The sequence below is a fragment of the Lissotriton vulgaris genome, chromosome 8 (assembly GCF_964263255.1).
Source record: "Lissotriton vulgaris chromosome 8, aLisVul1.2, whole genome shotgun sequence".
Classification (NCBI taxonomy): Eukaryota; Metazoa; Chordata; class Amphibia; order Caudata; family Salamandridae; genus Lissotriton; species Lissotriton vulgaris.
The window spans coordinates 217,365,847-217,384,455 of NC_141696.1; the positions used below are offsets into that span (position 1 = coordinate 217,365,847).

The 18,609-nt window shown below is 45.4% G+C and overlaps 1 protein-coding gene across 1 annotated transcript in view; it reads left to right on the forward strand.

Moving 5' to 3' along the window:
- The window catches only part of FAT3 (FAT atypical cadherin 3), a 764,758-nt gene that overhangs the window by 378,830 nt on the left and 367,319 nt on the right, over window positions 1-18,609 (forward strand). The window contains exon 4 of the mRNA XM_086933989.1: window positions 12,041-12,102. Within this exon, the coding sequence (XP_086790115.1) occupies window positions 12,041-12,102 (62 nt within the window). The remainder of the gene's footprint in view (window positions 1-12,040; window positions 12,103-18,609) is intronic.

Here is an 18,609-nt window from a genome sequence, read left to right on the forward strand (position 1 = left end):
TTCCCAAATTACACCATTACGCCAATTCATATATTTATGTGCCATTCGCAAGAAAACATTTCAATAAGTGATGCAATTTATGGTAATTCGCTGTAAAAATGTACCGCCAATACAAAAGAACAACAGAACGTGAGCGGGTGTTGTTTGCGATGTTTTTGTTCAAATTAATCCTCTTCAAAAAAATCAATACAAGGACGCATTTTACGCTAAATAATAGCATGAAATAAAAAATGTGCATTGCTCATAATTGAGCGTAATTTCACGCCACTTTGTCATAAATTGACGTGATTGCTTAAAAGCAATTTAGACAAATGTTGCAGCTCCCTAATTTTAACCACAGTAGAATTTTATGTTTCTTCCATGTGTTTTTGTGTTGTTGTCATTTTCAGAAAACATAATGCCCTGTAATCATTTCTCGTGCCAGAGTTTTAAAATTAGGATTACTGTTATCAAAACACTTGTGTGTAGGTGGGGGGGCGCTAGAGGGCGCGCTTGCGGAATGGCTGCCTAGACCTGCAGCTCCCGCTCCTTGGTCATTGATCCTGCCTAGATCCTGTGCCACGGGGTGCTGTATCACCCTCAAACTACCGGATTCCGCATCCAGGCACTGTACTCTACACTCGTCTCAAGTTTGGAGCCGCTGCGGGCTCTGGGGCCGGAGCTACGGGCTGCTGCAATCTGCCCGACTTTCGCTTTGGAGCTGCTGAGTGCTGGCGACCGGTCGCTGTGATCACGCGACACTGGGGACTGCCACGAGGTTTCCAGGCCGCATAGAGACTCTGCACAAGGGATCCTCCTGGGACGGCGTGCGGGGGCGACCGCGCAGGTAGGCGACCGCTGAGAACTTCGCCTAGGGTCCCCCCCCTCTTCCCCAGCCTCCGCTGAATCACCTTGCTGGCGTTTAGGGGGGGACGCTCCTCGCAAGGCGGGTGGAGCTGCGACCCCCTCCGGACTGTCGTGCCTGTCTCCCGCATTGCCGCTGATCCCGGCCCATACAGCGCGGACCGCTGGATCTGCTGGCCGGGGGTCGGGGCCGGCCTCCCTGCGCGAAACAGCCCTGTCACATCCCGCCTCATTCGCCTACGGCCTACTACATCGCGCCGGGTGCCGGAGGTACTGTCAGCTGTGCAAGCACTGCGTGGCTGCTCCCCTGTGCAGCTCCATCCTGTGAGACACGATGCCCTGCTGCTAACTGCCGCTGTCTACCCTTCTGATTTGGACCCTGCTGCCTGCTGTTGCTCTAGGTGCCCTGGCCTTTCCCCCATTCGGCTCTTTGCTGCAAGTGCCCACTGCTGGGATCACGTGCCTCTGGCTGGACATTCACCTACTACCTCTTAGCGCTTGGAGGCTGCATAGCGCTTTTCCTTGACGGCGCCTCCACTGCTGTATATTGAGGCATACCGAGCTTGTGATCCTCCTGTCTACTGCTGGCTGCATCTTCCCTGCGGGGCCCGGCCTTGCGCTAAATTGCTCTGCCATCCCTCATCTTGGCCTATCACTCGCCCCCAGACACTGCCATGGGGCGGCCCGAGACTCGCCAGCCCAAGCTGAGCTTCGACAGCGCTCGTAAAAACGCCACGTCGACACAGACAAACCCGGGGCCTAGCACGCCGTCTCCGCAGCCTACCCCGCCTCCGGCCCCTGCTGTGGACCTTACCAACCTGATACAGGAGATGCGTCAGGGCTTCGCCACCGTTGTGGAGAAGGTGGATGGGGTCACGGCTCGACTGGATGCCTTAGTCCACAAGGTCGACCGCCATGAAGAGCGTATTACGACTGCGGAGCAGCGGATCTCCGACAACACCGATGTAACTACGACCCATACGACGCAGCTGGCCAGAATGGACAATCTACTCCGCGTCATAGCGGCAAAGAATGAGGACTTAGAAGCACGCAGCCGCCGGAACAACATTCGCATTACAAATGTGCCGGAATCCACCGCCACGGGTAGGATGGAACTATACGTGGAGAAATTGCTTAGAGGCTCAATCGGAGAAGAGGCTTTCTCGCCTCAGTTCATTGTGGAGAGGGCCCACCGCTCCCTGGCGCCTATGCCCCAGCCTGGTTTGCCACCGAGGCCTATAATTGCTCGTCTCCTGAATTATCGCGATCGTGACACAGCCCTCAGAGCTGCTCGGACTCAAAGATCACTGCAGTACGACGGAATCACTTTTTCCATCTACCCCGACTTTACACCGATGGTTCAGGATGAACGGCGCAAGTTCCTTCCAGTGAAGAAAAAACTGCGGGAGGCCCAAAAAGACTATGCCCTCTTGTATCCTGCTAAGCTCCGAGTTACTCATCAGGGCAAGCAACGTTTTTTTACCAACCCGCAAAAAGCTGAGGACTTCCTGAAGACTATCCGAAGGGCACGCAGGGACGAACAGGTATCTGCAGACGAACAGGAGAATGCTGATCTGCCTCCGGTGCACCACGATGACTAACTATCCCTACATGCTTTGAGTTGCATAGGCACTGCACCGGCCTGCCTGCTAGCAGCGGCTCAGACTTTAACAGCTGGGGTGATACGAGAGCGATGGACCTGTGTGGACCCTGCACCCCAGTGGTAACGTACACCAAGGACCACTTTCTCGGCCCTAGTCTCCACCAAGGGCGGTTTAGTTCTGGAGCTACGGACGGGGTAGTGGCAGTGCGCGCTCTATGATGTTCCCCTGTCGGGTGTTCCCCATTGCCATGTTCCGTTTTTTGCTGTTTGCGTTGCTACAGTTGGGAGGGAGGGGGAGGGGGAGGGGCTGCGTGGGGAGGGTCCATGGCTACTGGCATGATTGGGATGCTGGAGTGGGTGGGGGGGCTAGATTTCATGAGGTTTACGTTGCTTAGACTGTGTGTATATTTGCTAGCCTGGTGTATGTCTTGGTTCTGGAGGGGTGGATGTGGTTTCATAATGTTGCCCCCTAGGGCGCTATCACTTCTACTGTTGCTATGTCCATGGCTGCTTTGAATGTAATTGCGCGACTGACATGCTTATCATGGAATGTCCGAGGATTGAACAATGCTAAAAAATGCAGGAATGTTATTGCCTACCTGGATAGACATCATGTGCAGGTTGCCATGCTGCAGGAGACGCATCTGCCTATGCGAGGCGATGCCTCTTTTGCGTCAAAGTGGGCTGGTGCCCGTGTTTTTTCCTCCTACTCGACTTATGGAAGGGGTGTTGCGGTGCTCATTGCCCGCGGAGTGCCTTTTCACCGCATTGGGGAGGCGGTGGACAGAGAGGGCCATTATGCTTTGTTGTGGGGTAGGGTGGGACATGACGTCTATTTATTTGTATCAATGTATGCACCGAATGTTGATTCACCTGCCTTTTTTTCCACATTGTGGGGGAGGATTGTGGCTGTTGGGGCGCGACACGTCATCTGGGGTGGTGATTTCAACTTGGCGCTGGCGCCCCCCCTAGACAGAGCGGATGGTGTTAGCTCCTACAAGTCCAAGGCCAGGGAGGCATTGGAGGGAGTCGTAGAGGAGGGTGGACTATTAGATGCCTGGAGACACCTACATCCCCTTGGACGGGAGGGTACACACTTCACATCTCACACTGGGACATGGGCGCGCTTAGATTACTTTCTGGTTAACAGGGACATTGCTATAGAGTTGGTGGGGGTGGATCATTTGCCTAGAACCTATTCTGATCACAGCCCTGTGAAGTTGCAGTTCCGTACTCCTGGGTGGGACAGTCCGCGGCCGCAGTGGAGACTGCGTCCCGATGTGCTTCTCGACAACCTATTTCGCACTGAGCTGGGTGAGGAGATTGAGGATTTCTTTCCTAGGAATAGGGGTTCGGTGGAGTCAGTTGAACACATATGGGAGGCTTTCAAGGTCACTATCAGGGGGTTCTGCATCTCAAAGAGCCACGGTGTACTGCGTGATATCCTACATACCATCACCACACTGGAAAGGGACCTGCGGGCTCTAGAACTCCGCATGACGTTAGACACTGACCCACGCCTGCACGCGACCTTTAGAGAGACACTGTCCAAATATGAGGAAGAGGCGGCCAGAGAAGCGAAGTATCGGGGTAAGCACTGGGTAGCCCGGAAATACTGTGAGGGGGATAGGCCTGGAAAAGTACTAGCTGCGATCACACGTCCATCACGGGTACAAAACACTATACTAGAAATTACCGATGAGTCCGGTGCCACCATCAGAGAATCGGATGTGATACTCTCCACCTTCACGACACATTACTCTTCACTTTATACATCCACGGCAGAAATGGACGCGCCATACGCTGAATACCTCAATGACGTTGCGCTGTGCTGGCTCAGCGATGGGGACAGGGAGTTTCTTGCAGCACCATTTGAATTGGACGAGGTTCGCGAGGCCATCATGTCCCTCAAAAATGGTAAGGCGCCGGGGCTCGATGGCATACCAGCCGAGTTCTACAAAGCCTATATCGACATCATGGCGCCCGTGCTCCGCGAGGTCTTTACCGAGTCCCTCGCTGATGGGATACTTCCCTGCTCTATGCGCGAGGTAGTTATCACCTCCCTTTTGAAGCCGGATGAAGATCCCTCCTCCTGTGACTCTTACCGTCCACTTTCCCTCCTAAACTGTGATGTTAAGATCCTCGCCAAGATTCTGGCCACACGGATTTCGCTGCTAATGACCAGACTTGTTCTGCCTGATCAATCTGGTTTCGTTGCGGGCAGATCCACATCCCATAATCTTCGCACCCTCTTCTCCCTGCTCCGCACGGTCCACCCTGACGTCCCAGTGGCGGCTGTGTTCCTGGACGCCACCAAGGCGTTCGACTCTGTCGAGTGGCCCTACCTCTTCTCGGTCCTGGCTAGCATGGGATTCCCTAAAATGTTCCTAGCCTGGGTTCGCCTCTTATACACGGACCCCACGGCGAGGGTGCTCATTAACGGACGGTTGTCGCAACCTATCACACTCACGAGGGGCACCCGTCAGGGATGCCCGCTCTCTCCTCTGTTATTTGCTATTGCGGTCGAACCACTTGCCTGTCGCATACGTCAACTACACCGAGCGGGAGCGGTACAATGCCTGCAGCGGCAAATTGATGTATCCCTTTATGCGGACGACATCACGCTATACGTCAAATATCCTGAAATGCATCTCAATCCCCTACTTCGGGAGTTTATCCTCTTCGGAGGGGTGTCAGGTGTTCACATCAATTGGGCCAAGTCGCAATTTTTTCCTCTCACAGATGCGGTACACGCCTTCCCTCTTGATTACCCGTTGGTATGGTGCCGCGATGATCTTCGTTATTTGGGAATCCGTATTTCTCGTGATAAGGACGAGACACTACGATCCAACTATGGGGTAGCCATAACCAAGTTGACTGCTTCCGTCGATAGGTGGATCACGTTAACACTCTCCATGGCTGGGAGAGCCTCACTCATACAAATGGTGATATTGCCCCGCTTTCTGTACCTTTTTCTTAATATCCCCTACTACCCTGGTGCCTTTTTCTTCAAGACACTCCGCACGGAGCTGCGCAGACTTTTCTGGGGTGGCAACTCTCCCCGCTTAAATTGGTTGACACTGACCCTTCCCTACGACCAGGGAGGATTCGATGTCCCCGATTTTGAACCATTCTATCAGTGCGCGCAGGCGCATTTTGCCTACCACTGGATGGCTCCTACTCCCTTCATGCCACATATAGCGGTGGAGGACTGGATTGTGCACCCACTCCCCCTCAACGGCCTGCTACACTGTCCTGAGACATCCATCACCACATCGAATACCTCGGTCTCCTGCACATTAGATGCATGGCGCCGTATCGCTAAGCGACTGTTATGCCCGCTGCCCTACTCCCCCAGACTACCACTCACCTACCATCCACAACTTTCCTTGTTATCAGAACTGGGATTCCGCCAACTCTGTGATAAACTACTAGTCACCTGCTGGGGTGATCTGTTTCACGAGAATCGTTTCAAGTCCGCTGACCTATTTTTTAAAACGCATGAGCATACTCCCCTCGAACTCTTTTACTATATTCGGCTACGCGCTGGGATGCGTGACATCCTGCCCGACTACCCCGATGAGCCTGAGATCCTGCCACCGCTGCACTTCCTCTTGGGATCGCAAGACAGGACCCACTTGTTCTCTGGGCTCTACCGCCAGATCCGCGGTGCTGCTCCAGAGCAGGTCTCCGCTGCCCGGCTACACTGGTCCGCTGAACTCGCCATTGATATCTCGGATGACCAGTGGAAACACTGCTGTACACTGACTTCCCGCATCTCTGCCAGCTGCAGATTGAAAATTATTCATTACAAATTCCTTCAGAGGATATATTACACGCCGGTCTGGAAGTATAGATTCGGGTTGGCTGATAATGACCGTTGCGAGCGTTGTCGCGCCGATCATGCTGATTTTCTTCACCTGGCATGGGCTTGCCCCCAGATTGCCCACTACTGGCGACAGGTGATGGAGGCCATTGCGGAGATGGTGGGAGAGGAGATCCCTGCGGACCCTCTGATAGCCATCCTCGGTTACACGATGCAAATGCCTAGAGAGTGCAGAAAATTTGTTGACACAGCTTTGCTCTTGGCCAAGCGGCGTGTTGCGTGCCGCTGGAGCAGGGGAAGGGCGCCCAAGTTCAAGGACTGGCTTACGGATTTGACATATTGCCAGGATCAGCATACCACCTTTGCTGAGCTGCTGCCTCTCTCATGTCGGCCCAGAGACATCTGGGATCCTCTGGTGCACTACCTGCTCAGGCGCTCAAACGAAGACGCGCAATCGGGCGACTTAGCTGCCACTCCACGGCACCCTGAACTCTCTCCCAGAACTTAACCTATAACTCCCGATGTGGCTTTCAGCCCTCCCTCTCTATGTGTGCCCTCCTGCCCCCGCGGACTCCCTGGTGATGCGGGCTGCCCTGCCTCGATCGATCTGCCCCCTCCTCCTCTCTGAGCATGTACACCCTCTCTCGCAATCACGACACGATTTCACACATCTGGCGGGCGATATCCCGAGACACCCTGCGCTTTCTCAAGGTGAAACTCTACTGACTTCTACAGCACTGGGATGAAAGCTCTGGACGCAATTTCTCCCACACGCCACTACCTGCCCGGACTACCGCAATACACCACTATCACTCATCACTACTACACGGTCATGCACTGCCTCTTTGTTGTTACCTAGTTGGGGTGTTTTGGTTCCTGTTCTACAAACTTCAAAAAAAGTAGTGAGGCTCTTCTCTCGCTCGAAAAAATCTGTTCAACTGCTGCTCATCCTTACTTGTCCTACATCACCGGATGCGGAACCAGCGTCATATAAGTCTGTAATGTGCCGCCGGGCCCCCGGGATGCCGGCTTCTAGGCTGTGTATTGTTCATCTTCTCCTGCTGCCGGCCTCCGGGTTGTAGGCGACCCAAGCTGTGTACCATACTCTGTTTACTCCAATAAAGCAGATTTGAACCCCCCCCCAAAAAAAAACACTTGTGTGTAGGTGTGTGCGCTTGCATGTGTGTGTGTGTGTGTATGGTATGTGAGTGAGGAAATGAAAGCTCAAATAACTTATTGAGTGGTTCCAGGAATTTATAGAAGACAATAAGTTGCACGGTTTAGGCGTGATGTTAGCATTTCAGTTTACAGTACAATTGCTAAAGGTCTTCCAGTCATCCTTCTAGGCGCTTTGAGCTCAGTCACTTTAAAGGACTGTAAAATGTGAGTACACAACTAAATGTAATACTACTTACTGGGTCAGCACACATCTTAATGCTGTAGATGTCATTCTGTAATTGAGGGGTCCCATCCGAGATGTACAGTGATGGCCGACACTATACACACTGTAAAATATATTTTTATGCAGCACTAAACCCCACTGTGCTAGCCAGGTGATGCAAATACCAGGCGTTGCTGTTACCCTACTCAAGGCGACACATTTTATTGACCTGCAGAGATGAAAGGCTGAGTCAGAGCGCTGAGTTTCAAACCTGTGACCCTGTAGTTTCTGTGGCAGTTGCAATAACTTACCAAAGTATCTTAACAGCTGTCTCTTGTCCAAACACGTCCTTGCAGTAATCGAAGGGTAATAAAGGTGACTGGCATACCAGAGTTGATGAAGTCAGGGCTTTTTTTCCAAAGAGAGACACCAAGAGAAAGAGAAAGCAAATAAAGACCTCTGACAACACATGAGCAAATTGTGAGGAGAGAATCCTGAGGGCAATAAATGGGACAAGGAACTGCTGGTGTTTACAGGCTGAAGCGGCTTTGGCGGCTCCTTTACAGCGAGAAATCACTCTGCAATCAGGGCGTCTGACCAGGTAGATTCATCAAGCCGAAATCGGCTCGCAAAGGGCCAGATTCTGAGAATCTGGCCCTTTGCGAGCGCTATTTTTGCATTTGGGATTCATCCTCCCAAATGCACAAATCGCAATTATAGAAATTGCTAAATTGCGATGAATTGCATTTAAGGAATCTCAATTTGAGATTCCTTAAATGCAATTCATGAACCATTTAAAAATTTCGAATTCGCAATCTGGGGCCGCTATTTACCGCGAAGTCTAACTACTTGGAAAATATTGAAAACTTAGAAAAATGCACTTTAGTGCATTTTTCTAAGTTGTATGTTACATACACACATGTCCTTTGGACATGTGTGTTCGCAACACCTGTGTACATTACCATTTCAGGGGTGCTACAGGGTGTCCTTTGGACACCCTGGCACCCTTGAAATCGCATCCTTATTTGCGAATCGCTATTTGCTAATCGCAAATAAGGAATGACTCCCCATTCATTCCATTGGCATGTAATGACACTCTACACAGAACAGCAGAAAGGTATAGAAAGGAAAAATTGGCGAATAGAAAACACCAACTAAATCAATGATTGCACTACTTTTACAATAAATTAAATGTGAAATAAATCATGCACCGTATTGAAGACATGCCTTTGGAGTGCTCTAGGCGATGACTATCTAAGTTCTAGTGACCGTGGTGAAGTGGCATTAGCGTGAGGATTTCATTCACTTCCAACCTCAAAAGAACAGACCAGTTAGAGAAGTCATTCACAGAATAAATAAGGCATGGAACTCCATGGAGATGTCTCATTGTAAAGCCAGGGATACTGCAAATGACACCAGTGTCCTTTGACTCCCTAAAAAGATATCTCTGGAAATTACATCACATAGTTTTGACTTTGGTGCTATCAACGGAAGTGACATCTCATGATCTTTGGCACTGATGTAACAGGAGATTGCATTACTGTGCAATTCATGTTATTAAAATTATAATAAAAATACTTAGCCAGAAAACATATTTTAATGTCCGCCATATAATAGATACGGTGCTGCTAGGATGCCAGATTCTAGGCTATAATATGAACGTGGCTCAGTCACCAAAGGTTGGCTTCATATAAACAAGCCTTATAGGCCATCAAACGCCCATTTATCTAGTTGAACTTGATAAGCCCATGTAGAAGCTTATTTTCCAATGTAAAGGCTTATATGTATTGTCTCATAAATTCGGCTACCGTCTCCTAACTATAGGTCCAGCCTCATATCTCAGAACATCCTAATTTATGTAGGTATAGTTTGATATACTGGTATAGCCTGCGGCGACAAAATAGATGCTCATCGTAGCTTCAAATGCTTAGGGATAGTCTTGTAAATTCAGGAACAGGTTTCCAAGCGAGTGCAGCTTTGGGTAGTGGAGCTGAAGCCTCAGATGCATGGGGGTAGCCTCATATGTGCATATTTAACGTTTAATACAGAGTAGGACCGAAAAGGTGCAGGTATAGAGGCATACATGCAGAATTAGCTTTGTTGGCCATTACAGCTTGTTAGGCTTGTGTGAAGCCTCATATGGTCGGCTTTGTCCTTATATTCTCATAAAAATTCTCATGTGCCATGTGCTGCCTATCAAGCAAAGGTCTAGAACTTCCCTGCGTCCTGGTATTGCCCTGACATTTCCAATGCAGCCTCATAAGGAAATATATAGATGTTTGTACTGTCTCAGGTGCAAGGTCTAGCACCTTATATAAAGTAATAGCCTCGATTGTTCTGGTATGTGACCTGTTATGCTCTTCTTCACCATGTGGCATATGGAAAACCTCACATGTGAAGGCATGGTCCTCTATACAGACATGAGCCTCCTGAGTACAGATTTATCATGGCACATGCATGTTTAATGATGTGAGCAGGTACAGCCTCAAATGCTTAACACACAATAGATTCATAGCTTATAGTATATAGCCTTATATGATCAGCACATCCCACATTGCAGAGGCATAACCATATATCTAATGCAGATTTGTCGAGTGCACTATCACTCGGGAGGATGTGCTGGTGTTGAGCAGGTGTGAGCTAGCCTTGTGGGGGTACTCAAAAAGCCAGGTCTTCAGCTTCTTGTGGAATTCAAGAAGTGATGAGGAGGCTCGTATGTGTAACAGCAGGTCAGTCCACTCTTCGAGAGCTATTTAGGAGAACTCTCGATATGTAATGGTATCTCGTCATGTGCCAGCGTCAGCCTCCGAAACACAGGTATATATTCCTCTCAGCATACGTACAACCTTATATATCCAATGTAGCCTAATGTGCAGACATAATGCCTCATACGCACATATTAGTCTGAATAGAAAAACTAAAGCCTCATATGCTTAGCATAATCCTTTATGCACATTGGTAGCCTAATACCAGATGCTACACCTGTGCAAACATGTATTCTTCTATATGAAGGAATACAGCCTTGTATGCCCAGTGCAGGATCATAAGCACTAGTATGTGATCACACAGATAGCTGTTGCTTTATAAGTACAGTGCAGCCTCATTACAATACTGTAGCTTCATGTTCACAAGTGTAGTACCAAATGCTTTGGTAGATGTGGCTTTATTTGCCCAGCATTCTGTTACATGGACAGATGAAGCCTCACATGCCCCGTTTTAGTGTCATATGGTCAGGTATTGCCTCATATGTGCGGGTGCCATCTTGTATGCTTAGGTATATTGCCTCATATTACCAGCGCAGTCTTGTGTGTAGAGATGCTCTCTCATATGTCTATGTATAATCCTGTTTTCTCAATGAAACATTATATGCGGAGGTACAGCCTCATATAATTCAGGTATAACGTACAAAATATCTACGTTTAGCCTGGTATGTTGCTCCCTGCTGCATTGTATGCAAGCGTCATCCCTCCCTCCACACCACCCTTTTCGTACGTCTGTAGCAGTAGAGCAGGGACCACAACGTTGAGTCCAGTCTTTGATGTGGTTTGCGAGTTGCATTTTCAGTGTAGTGTGATGTAAAGTGAAGGGAGGAATAAATGTATCAGCCCCTGTTTCTTCTCACCCACATGAAGCTCTATGAAAGACACAAGACCTCTCCATTGGCTCATCTTTCAGAATGGGAGGTGGTCAAGGTGCAACCCCACTGCATCCGGGTTAGAGGAGCCCAAAAGACATATGGCCTCATTTAAAGAATTTAGCAGGTGGTTTGTCATCCTACAGGGGCACCAAGATTACAACCCCTGTTGCCCTCTTGGATGTCCGCATGCCATATTTAAAGATCTCCATGTATCTGGTGGTGATCTCAGTGCCGTCTGAGGAGCCACCTCCAAAGCTGCTCCAAAGAAATTGAATGTTGTGGCATCCATGATTCATTTGACCGCTTCGCAAGATGGCCGGCCAAACCGTCATGCACACTTACATGCCTCATCCACTCCTCCCCTCCTGGCTGTGATGATAGCACAGCCCCACTCCGCCCCGTAAACCTACCTGACAAGGGAAAAATAAAATGTTAATAACACAATGTTATTATAATTTTATTTTTCCGCTTTCCCCTTTTTCCAGTGAGTCGGCGCTCCTCTGCCTTAGCAGAGAAGCCGCTACTGTTCGTAAATAGCAAAAACTATTTTTTGTAGTCGCAAAGACTGATTTGGAGTGCTTGCGCCCTCAAAATGGTTGAAACATATGACCATGTATGTTGTGAGAAATTGATGAATATGAACAGCATCGCGATTTATGTTAATTATCCACTGTTGCTGTTTTGTACTGGAGATAGGTGGATGTCCATCTAACAAACACTGGTTTACATTTTGCTTGTTCTCACTTCCAGGTTTAATTACAACAACAATAAGAAAACTGGATCGGGAACAGCAAGCAGAGCACTTTCTTGAGGTAAGGCTGAGGCAATGATCACATTTTGAATGCGAGTGCCATACTGTTTACTCAAAGAATGTCAATAAAACTGTGTAATATTGTATAGCTGCAAGAAAATAATTAATATGAAAATATAATAATAATAAATGAATTTTTTAGAGCTACGTTGGAAAGAGTAAGTTGTAGAGGGTCTTTAAAGGTAGGTACAAAATCTCTTCAACATGCTGGTGTTTCTATCCCTATTAATTTACAACATTATACCCTCAGTGGTGGAATGTAATAATAGCATTATAGCACCTTTGCCTTGAGCTGTACCTCATTCGTTATAGGCCCCCTCCTGTACACAGGCGTATAACTCGGTGAGAGGGCCGTTAATGACAGTGATGGATCTTAGCAGCAAGATGCAATGCTGACATATGTGATGTTTGTATGACATAATAATTAATAGAATTATCTGAGCATTACATTAGTTGTTGACCAGTTTTAACACAGGTGGAAAACTGTATGAAAAAAGTACCTCCTGGGTTGCTTGCTGATCAGAGATATCTGTGTTTATCTGTTCAGTTGCTTGGCAGCTAACAAGTGGAATGTAAACAACTTTTAGGGATTCCTTTGCTCACTGATAAGGGGAAATACTGGACAGGAAAAGAGATGTTTTTTTAGACTAATGTATGCGTGGCCTCCCTTGCTCTGGGATCCCCTGTTTATTGTAATGGGGATAGGAGCGGGGCCTTAATTAATCCTTCTCCTCTGCAGGACAGTGAACAAGGATGCATGGCTGCAACAGCTCACTGTCCTAAATTTGAATGCTGACAAAGTGTATTTTTAGAAGAATTGTATTTTTGCTGAGTAGAACAAGAATCCTAACCAGTGCTTAATCTATACATTTGTCTTTAGTAGTAAATCATAAAATGTGTATTTCAACTGGCCTAGAAAACATGAGGCTACCTTTGTCAGCCATGCTCCAGCATTTCGAGCTGTTTATTAATTAGCCACCTTATTTCTTACATTTCCAACTTTAAACTAGCACCCCTGTCTAAACAGGAGTTGAAATAGAGCTCATAATAATGGATTGAAGATTCAAGACTTGTTAGATGAAAGAAAAGTTTTTTGTAACTTATTGAACATGATCGCTGCAATTTCACCTGTCGTCATACAGAGCCTAGAGGTTCTTGATCTCAGTTAAAACAATCATCCGTTCACTCTTTAGTTCTCCCTAGAAACCAAGTCAGGTTGTTATATTGTTCGAAATTACTTAAAGGGGGATTGTCATCTGTATAGCATTGGTAATGCCGTTTTTTTAATGGGGACAAGAGGAGCTTTTACGTGTGCTTAGAAAATGATAAGAGAACATGTAACCTTCATAGGAACCCCTCAGTTCAATTTTATATACAGAGATGTAAAAGCCTAGATTTTGCCAATTGAAAGATTTTGGCCAAAAATTAAGAGAACCATTATAAAGGCGTATCAGAGATTGGCAAGGCTGAAATGAATACGTTTACACATTCCTTTCATCTCTTCCTTGATAAAGGTCCATGGGCAATCACCAGCTTATATTGAAATACGCATTGATTTAAGAGATAGTAATAGCATGTAAAAGTTAAAGGGCAGGAAATGTGGAAATGGGGATTTAACTATTTACAGTAAAATATCTTGCAAGCTAAGTAACATAAAATGTGATTCTTCTGCGTCAATCAAAACTTTGCAACAACATTATACAATCATGGTCAAAATGGCCTTCTAGGACATGGTACAGTAGGTGGCTCCTGTCTAATTGGCTCATGAAACCTATGGTTCCTCAACAGCTTCAGCAATATTCTTATGTACATAGCTCTAGCGAGACGCTTATTGTGGTCTTCAATCCAAGGACAATTTTGGCCTGTATCCATTTTACACCTATTACAATTATACTCACTTCTGAAACATGGCTCCATTCCCGCACTGTTCTACCTCCAGGAGCTAGACACAGGCGGCTGGATACAGAAGTAAGCAAGCCTACTTGCATCTGACCTTAGCTCCACTGCCAACCTTGGTGGAAGGGTTTAGTGGTGCATGGCCCTCACCCATGCATCACCTGTCTGAATGTAATGGTGACTTTCTTCAGGAGTTGGTAGAGGTTATTTTATTCTTCCTAATTGGCTTCTCACAAACCCATTTATTTGAGAATTTTCACACTCAGGTAAATGGGCCTCCTCATTGTGAGAGAACTTGAACAAGTCATTTCTATAGTCTAATTTAGTGGAATTACTTTTCCTACGTATTTTAGTCTCTGACAAATGTATAAAATTCTTATCACATGGTTGTGATCAAATTAAAAGCGTAGGACTGTTGCAACCAGTTTCTTTCTTTTCAGTTGAAAAGGCAGAAATGTGTTTTAGTACAAGCTTACAGCGAATTGCATCTTGCAAATTCCTGCTAAACGTTTAGCATAATCTTTATTTTCTCTGAATGCAGTATTAAGTAATTACTGCTTTGCTATTCATGGGAAAGTGATTTGAAGTCTTTGTGTGTGAGTAAATTGACCAAGACTCAGCAGAAGGGTCTCTCCCAAAATCCATTATTTCACAGATTAACGCCCAACACAAAAAGGGGATTTAAATACTTGCTATTCTTTTTCAATGAACACGAATAATTGAAAATTATTATTTACATGGCCACACTAAATTTTCTTGCATTGAGCACATTTAAGGTGGCACTGAATATTATATGCTCTGGTGTATTAACTACACATCAAATGTGAATTGTGTCCTTATTTTCCTCAATTGATCATAAATGTGATTTAATTGAAGTATTTGTAGCACTCTCAAACCAAAATTTGCTGTCTGTGCTTGAGGTTGGAGGGGACATTAGAGATAAAGCTATGGAGCAGCAGATTAACATTGCAAGAGATGCAAATGCAGCATAGCAGGATTAAAATGCTGTCAAGGGGTACTAATAAAGACTGAGGAAGATGTGAAAGCCTTTAGGAAGAGGAATGAGCAATTAACAACCAATAATTGGCATTTGACTGATTGAAGAAGATCATTGATTTTAAAGGGATAGCTTTTAAAGGGATTGATTTTAAAGGCATTGTTTTTCAAGGGATAATCTCATCCTTTTTTTTTTAAGCAAAGCATTTTCAAATCCCTTGCCACCACCTTGTGCCATTTAACCATGACTGGAAAGAACTCTAAACAAATTATTCAGCTGGAGTCCTGGCTGGTTTCCAGAGGCACATCCCTAAAGTAGTCTGGACTTCCCTTTAAGAGTTCAGCCTGTAGTCAAGATCCGTGTCAGGGCACTTGCTTTTAGACCAGTAGCTAATGAAATATAATATCACCGCCTGCCTGTGTTAGGGAAATGTCAGAGCACTGCCTGAGTCTCTCAAAGGCAAAATAAGTTTATCCTTGGTATTGGGTTTATTCCATCCTCTCCAAGGACTTGATGCCCACTCAGTATTTGCACCACTGTGCCGAATATCCAATGAACCTGCCCATAAAATAATTCACGTCCAATGATTCACCCTTTATTACAATGCCTTAATCGAAGATTTTTAAAGAAAAACTGAAACAATCAATTCAGCACCATGTTGTGTTTTAAGATATTTTTGTCCTCAATTTTAGATATATGATTTAACCATGTGCAAGCAGTTGCAACATGTTGTTATAATGAAAAATATATCAAAATTAATGTAAAATATGATTTCCAGGTTTTTAAACTGTGTTTCTCTCACCCATGAAGTTACTAGCAGTGAACGTGGTTTCTAGGGTCAGGTTGTCACTGCACAAAACAATTGAATTAATTAAAGACCACTATGGGCAATAAGCCTTGCTTGTTTATCAGGAAGGGGGCTTGAAACTTCATTTATGAGTGAGTTTCTGGAAAACCCTTGGCAGCAGCACATTTATGGAAGTTAGAAAATGAGCCGGCAAATCATAAGCAGCTCGGGAAAGGAAAAAAAGCAGACCACTCAACATTATAAGCCCTCCCATTCTCCCCAAGGACTGTTGTATCCACCCGGTTCCCGCACAGAGGTAGATCGGCCAATCTTGAATGATTTCATTCGGCTAAAGTGCGCCTTCGTAAACATGTGCCCCTCAGAGTCTACTGATGTACACAGTCTATACAGTCTAAAGAGCACAACTGTTTATTAGTAACAGGCACCTAGCAGCAGGAAGACTCACCCCCAACTCGAAACAAAATAAGGCCTAGCAGTTGCAGGATCTTGAGATGCAACAAGCAAATGCAACAAGGGCGATGGGTTACAGTCACATGTAAATGCACTACAAATAGACTCAAATGTTCAGAAAAGCAGAATCTAGGCACTGCAGCGACACCCTTACGAATATAGGCATGGATAGTCATTCTAACATTAAAACATTGATAATGTATAGTCGCCATGGGTACTTCATTAATCTTACAAATTCCTTTTGGGAGTTATTGGCAAATCAGCTTTTGCCAGACCCTTAACTGGTGACCCAAAGAGAATTTAACATCTGGATTTTACCATTTGTAAAGGTTCTTTCGATAATGCCAAAGTCCACCCGCTAATATGTTAATAGGGAAGCCTACAAAGTCCTTCCAAATAAGAGATTTATTGGATATATCATGCTACAAACATACGGGCTCCTTGTGGAAACTTACTTCAAGCTTGCTCAGCAGGTCATCGATTGCCAACTTAGAACTAAAAACAAAACAAAAATTCCTAAGATTTTGTTTACTATACATCGCTCCGAAAGAGTTTAATTGTTCTTGGAATTTTATATCCTGCACCACCAATTGTAGACTATGTAACCACCCTAAACAAATTCTAGAACACATTATATGTCTTTGTTCCGGCTTGAATGACATTCCCAGTAAATATTTATAACCGTCATTTAGGAAACTATTACTGTGGACAGTAAAGGAGGCTACGTCAGCACGTTTCTCCACACAATTGAATGTTTTTATTGGAAAGCTGATAAGAATTATGGATATAGCCTTTGAAAGACAAATCAAAGACATTGCAGCTAGACAGTATGTATAGGCAGTTGAATAATTCTCTTAAATGTATACATTTTTATCGGCCACTGATGCACTTTGGCAGTGGAAGAGCGATAGATCACTTCATACAAGTTGTCTTTTTTAACGATCTTAATGTACAATGTGGATGTTTCATGAAGTAAGCATTTTATTAGTCAAATTCAATTAATTTTTCAGGCTCTTAAAGTATATTTGGATGCATTTCCATTCCTTGTGTCAACTTAATTCAATGATACTTCATGCTCTCATATGATGTTTATTCAACTTAATGGACATTGTAATGAAGTTTAAAAGAATTCACACAATAAAGTTCATACTACCATACCATGTGTTACCAATAACATAAATCAATTTCTGCTTTCAGGACACATTCCTGACAACTTAATGCAATTCGTCCTGGATACTCCAATTTAAAATAAATACCTTTATGTAGACAACCTTCAAAACTAGTAACCAATTGCTGGCATACTCAGTCTATCAAGAATTCTTTGAAAAGTATTCATTTCCCATTTTCAGGGCTTTCTGGGTGGACATGGATAGCTGGACTCTATCAGTCTGTTTTTACACGTCTTCACTGCACCGAACAGTGCTTTGGCGACTATGTGATGATGTACTGGTAGCAGCAGAAAGGGCTAAGCCCCGTTTTGTTTTCTGAGATATACTGGCAGTGTTCAACTCAGTATACTTTCACCTTGTGCATTGTTAGGGTCAGAGTCCTAGAGCTTCTCCCTTTTGCCAACAACATGCAAATCTATCACTGTATAAGTGTCACTCATGATTACTTTTCCAATGTATAAAGTGGATTATATGGCATGCCCTTTGGAAGTATGACAGTGGATGAAAGTTTAACGACAAAAAAAGAGGAATTTTTGGCAGACCTATCCATACACTTTGGGAATACCCTAAGAGCCCTGAACCGTTTGGACTTCCAACTTCCTTTGGCAAAACAGCCAAAAGCCTCTGGGTGTTGTGGTATCCTTGTTTTGAAACCCACATAGTGGCCCATTCAGGTTCTGCTTGAAACAGTGTGAACAAGTGCTTCATACCTTGAAATAACATGCCCTGTAAAATATAGAGGCATGGGCTCTCATAAGTGATACGCTTTGCTATGTGAATGCCATTCTAGAGAGTTACCAAAAAAACAATTTGGACGAATGCTGTGCCCCCAAAACATAGAAACATGGCAGCAGAATCTGGCAACAAGGGTAGTGCTCAGGCTGAAGAGATCCAGCAGTACCTGTGCCAACCTGTTGGTCCTGCACTGATTACCCACAGAGGAGTGTATGCCTTTCTATTTGCCGTACTTGATAATTAAAAATGTCCAAGGTACTGCTCCCTGTTAGTTGTAGGACATTTTATCTAGACTCCTCTAGCAAAGCCTTTTCAATTAGTTATTTACTTTTAGCTTTGTTTGCTACTTTTTACCTCATTCATAAAATGTGTGTTTATTTCATTTTCATATAGACATTTTTATTCATGTCCCATCCTCCATTGAAAGTGTTGTACAACTCTCAGGTACCATAG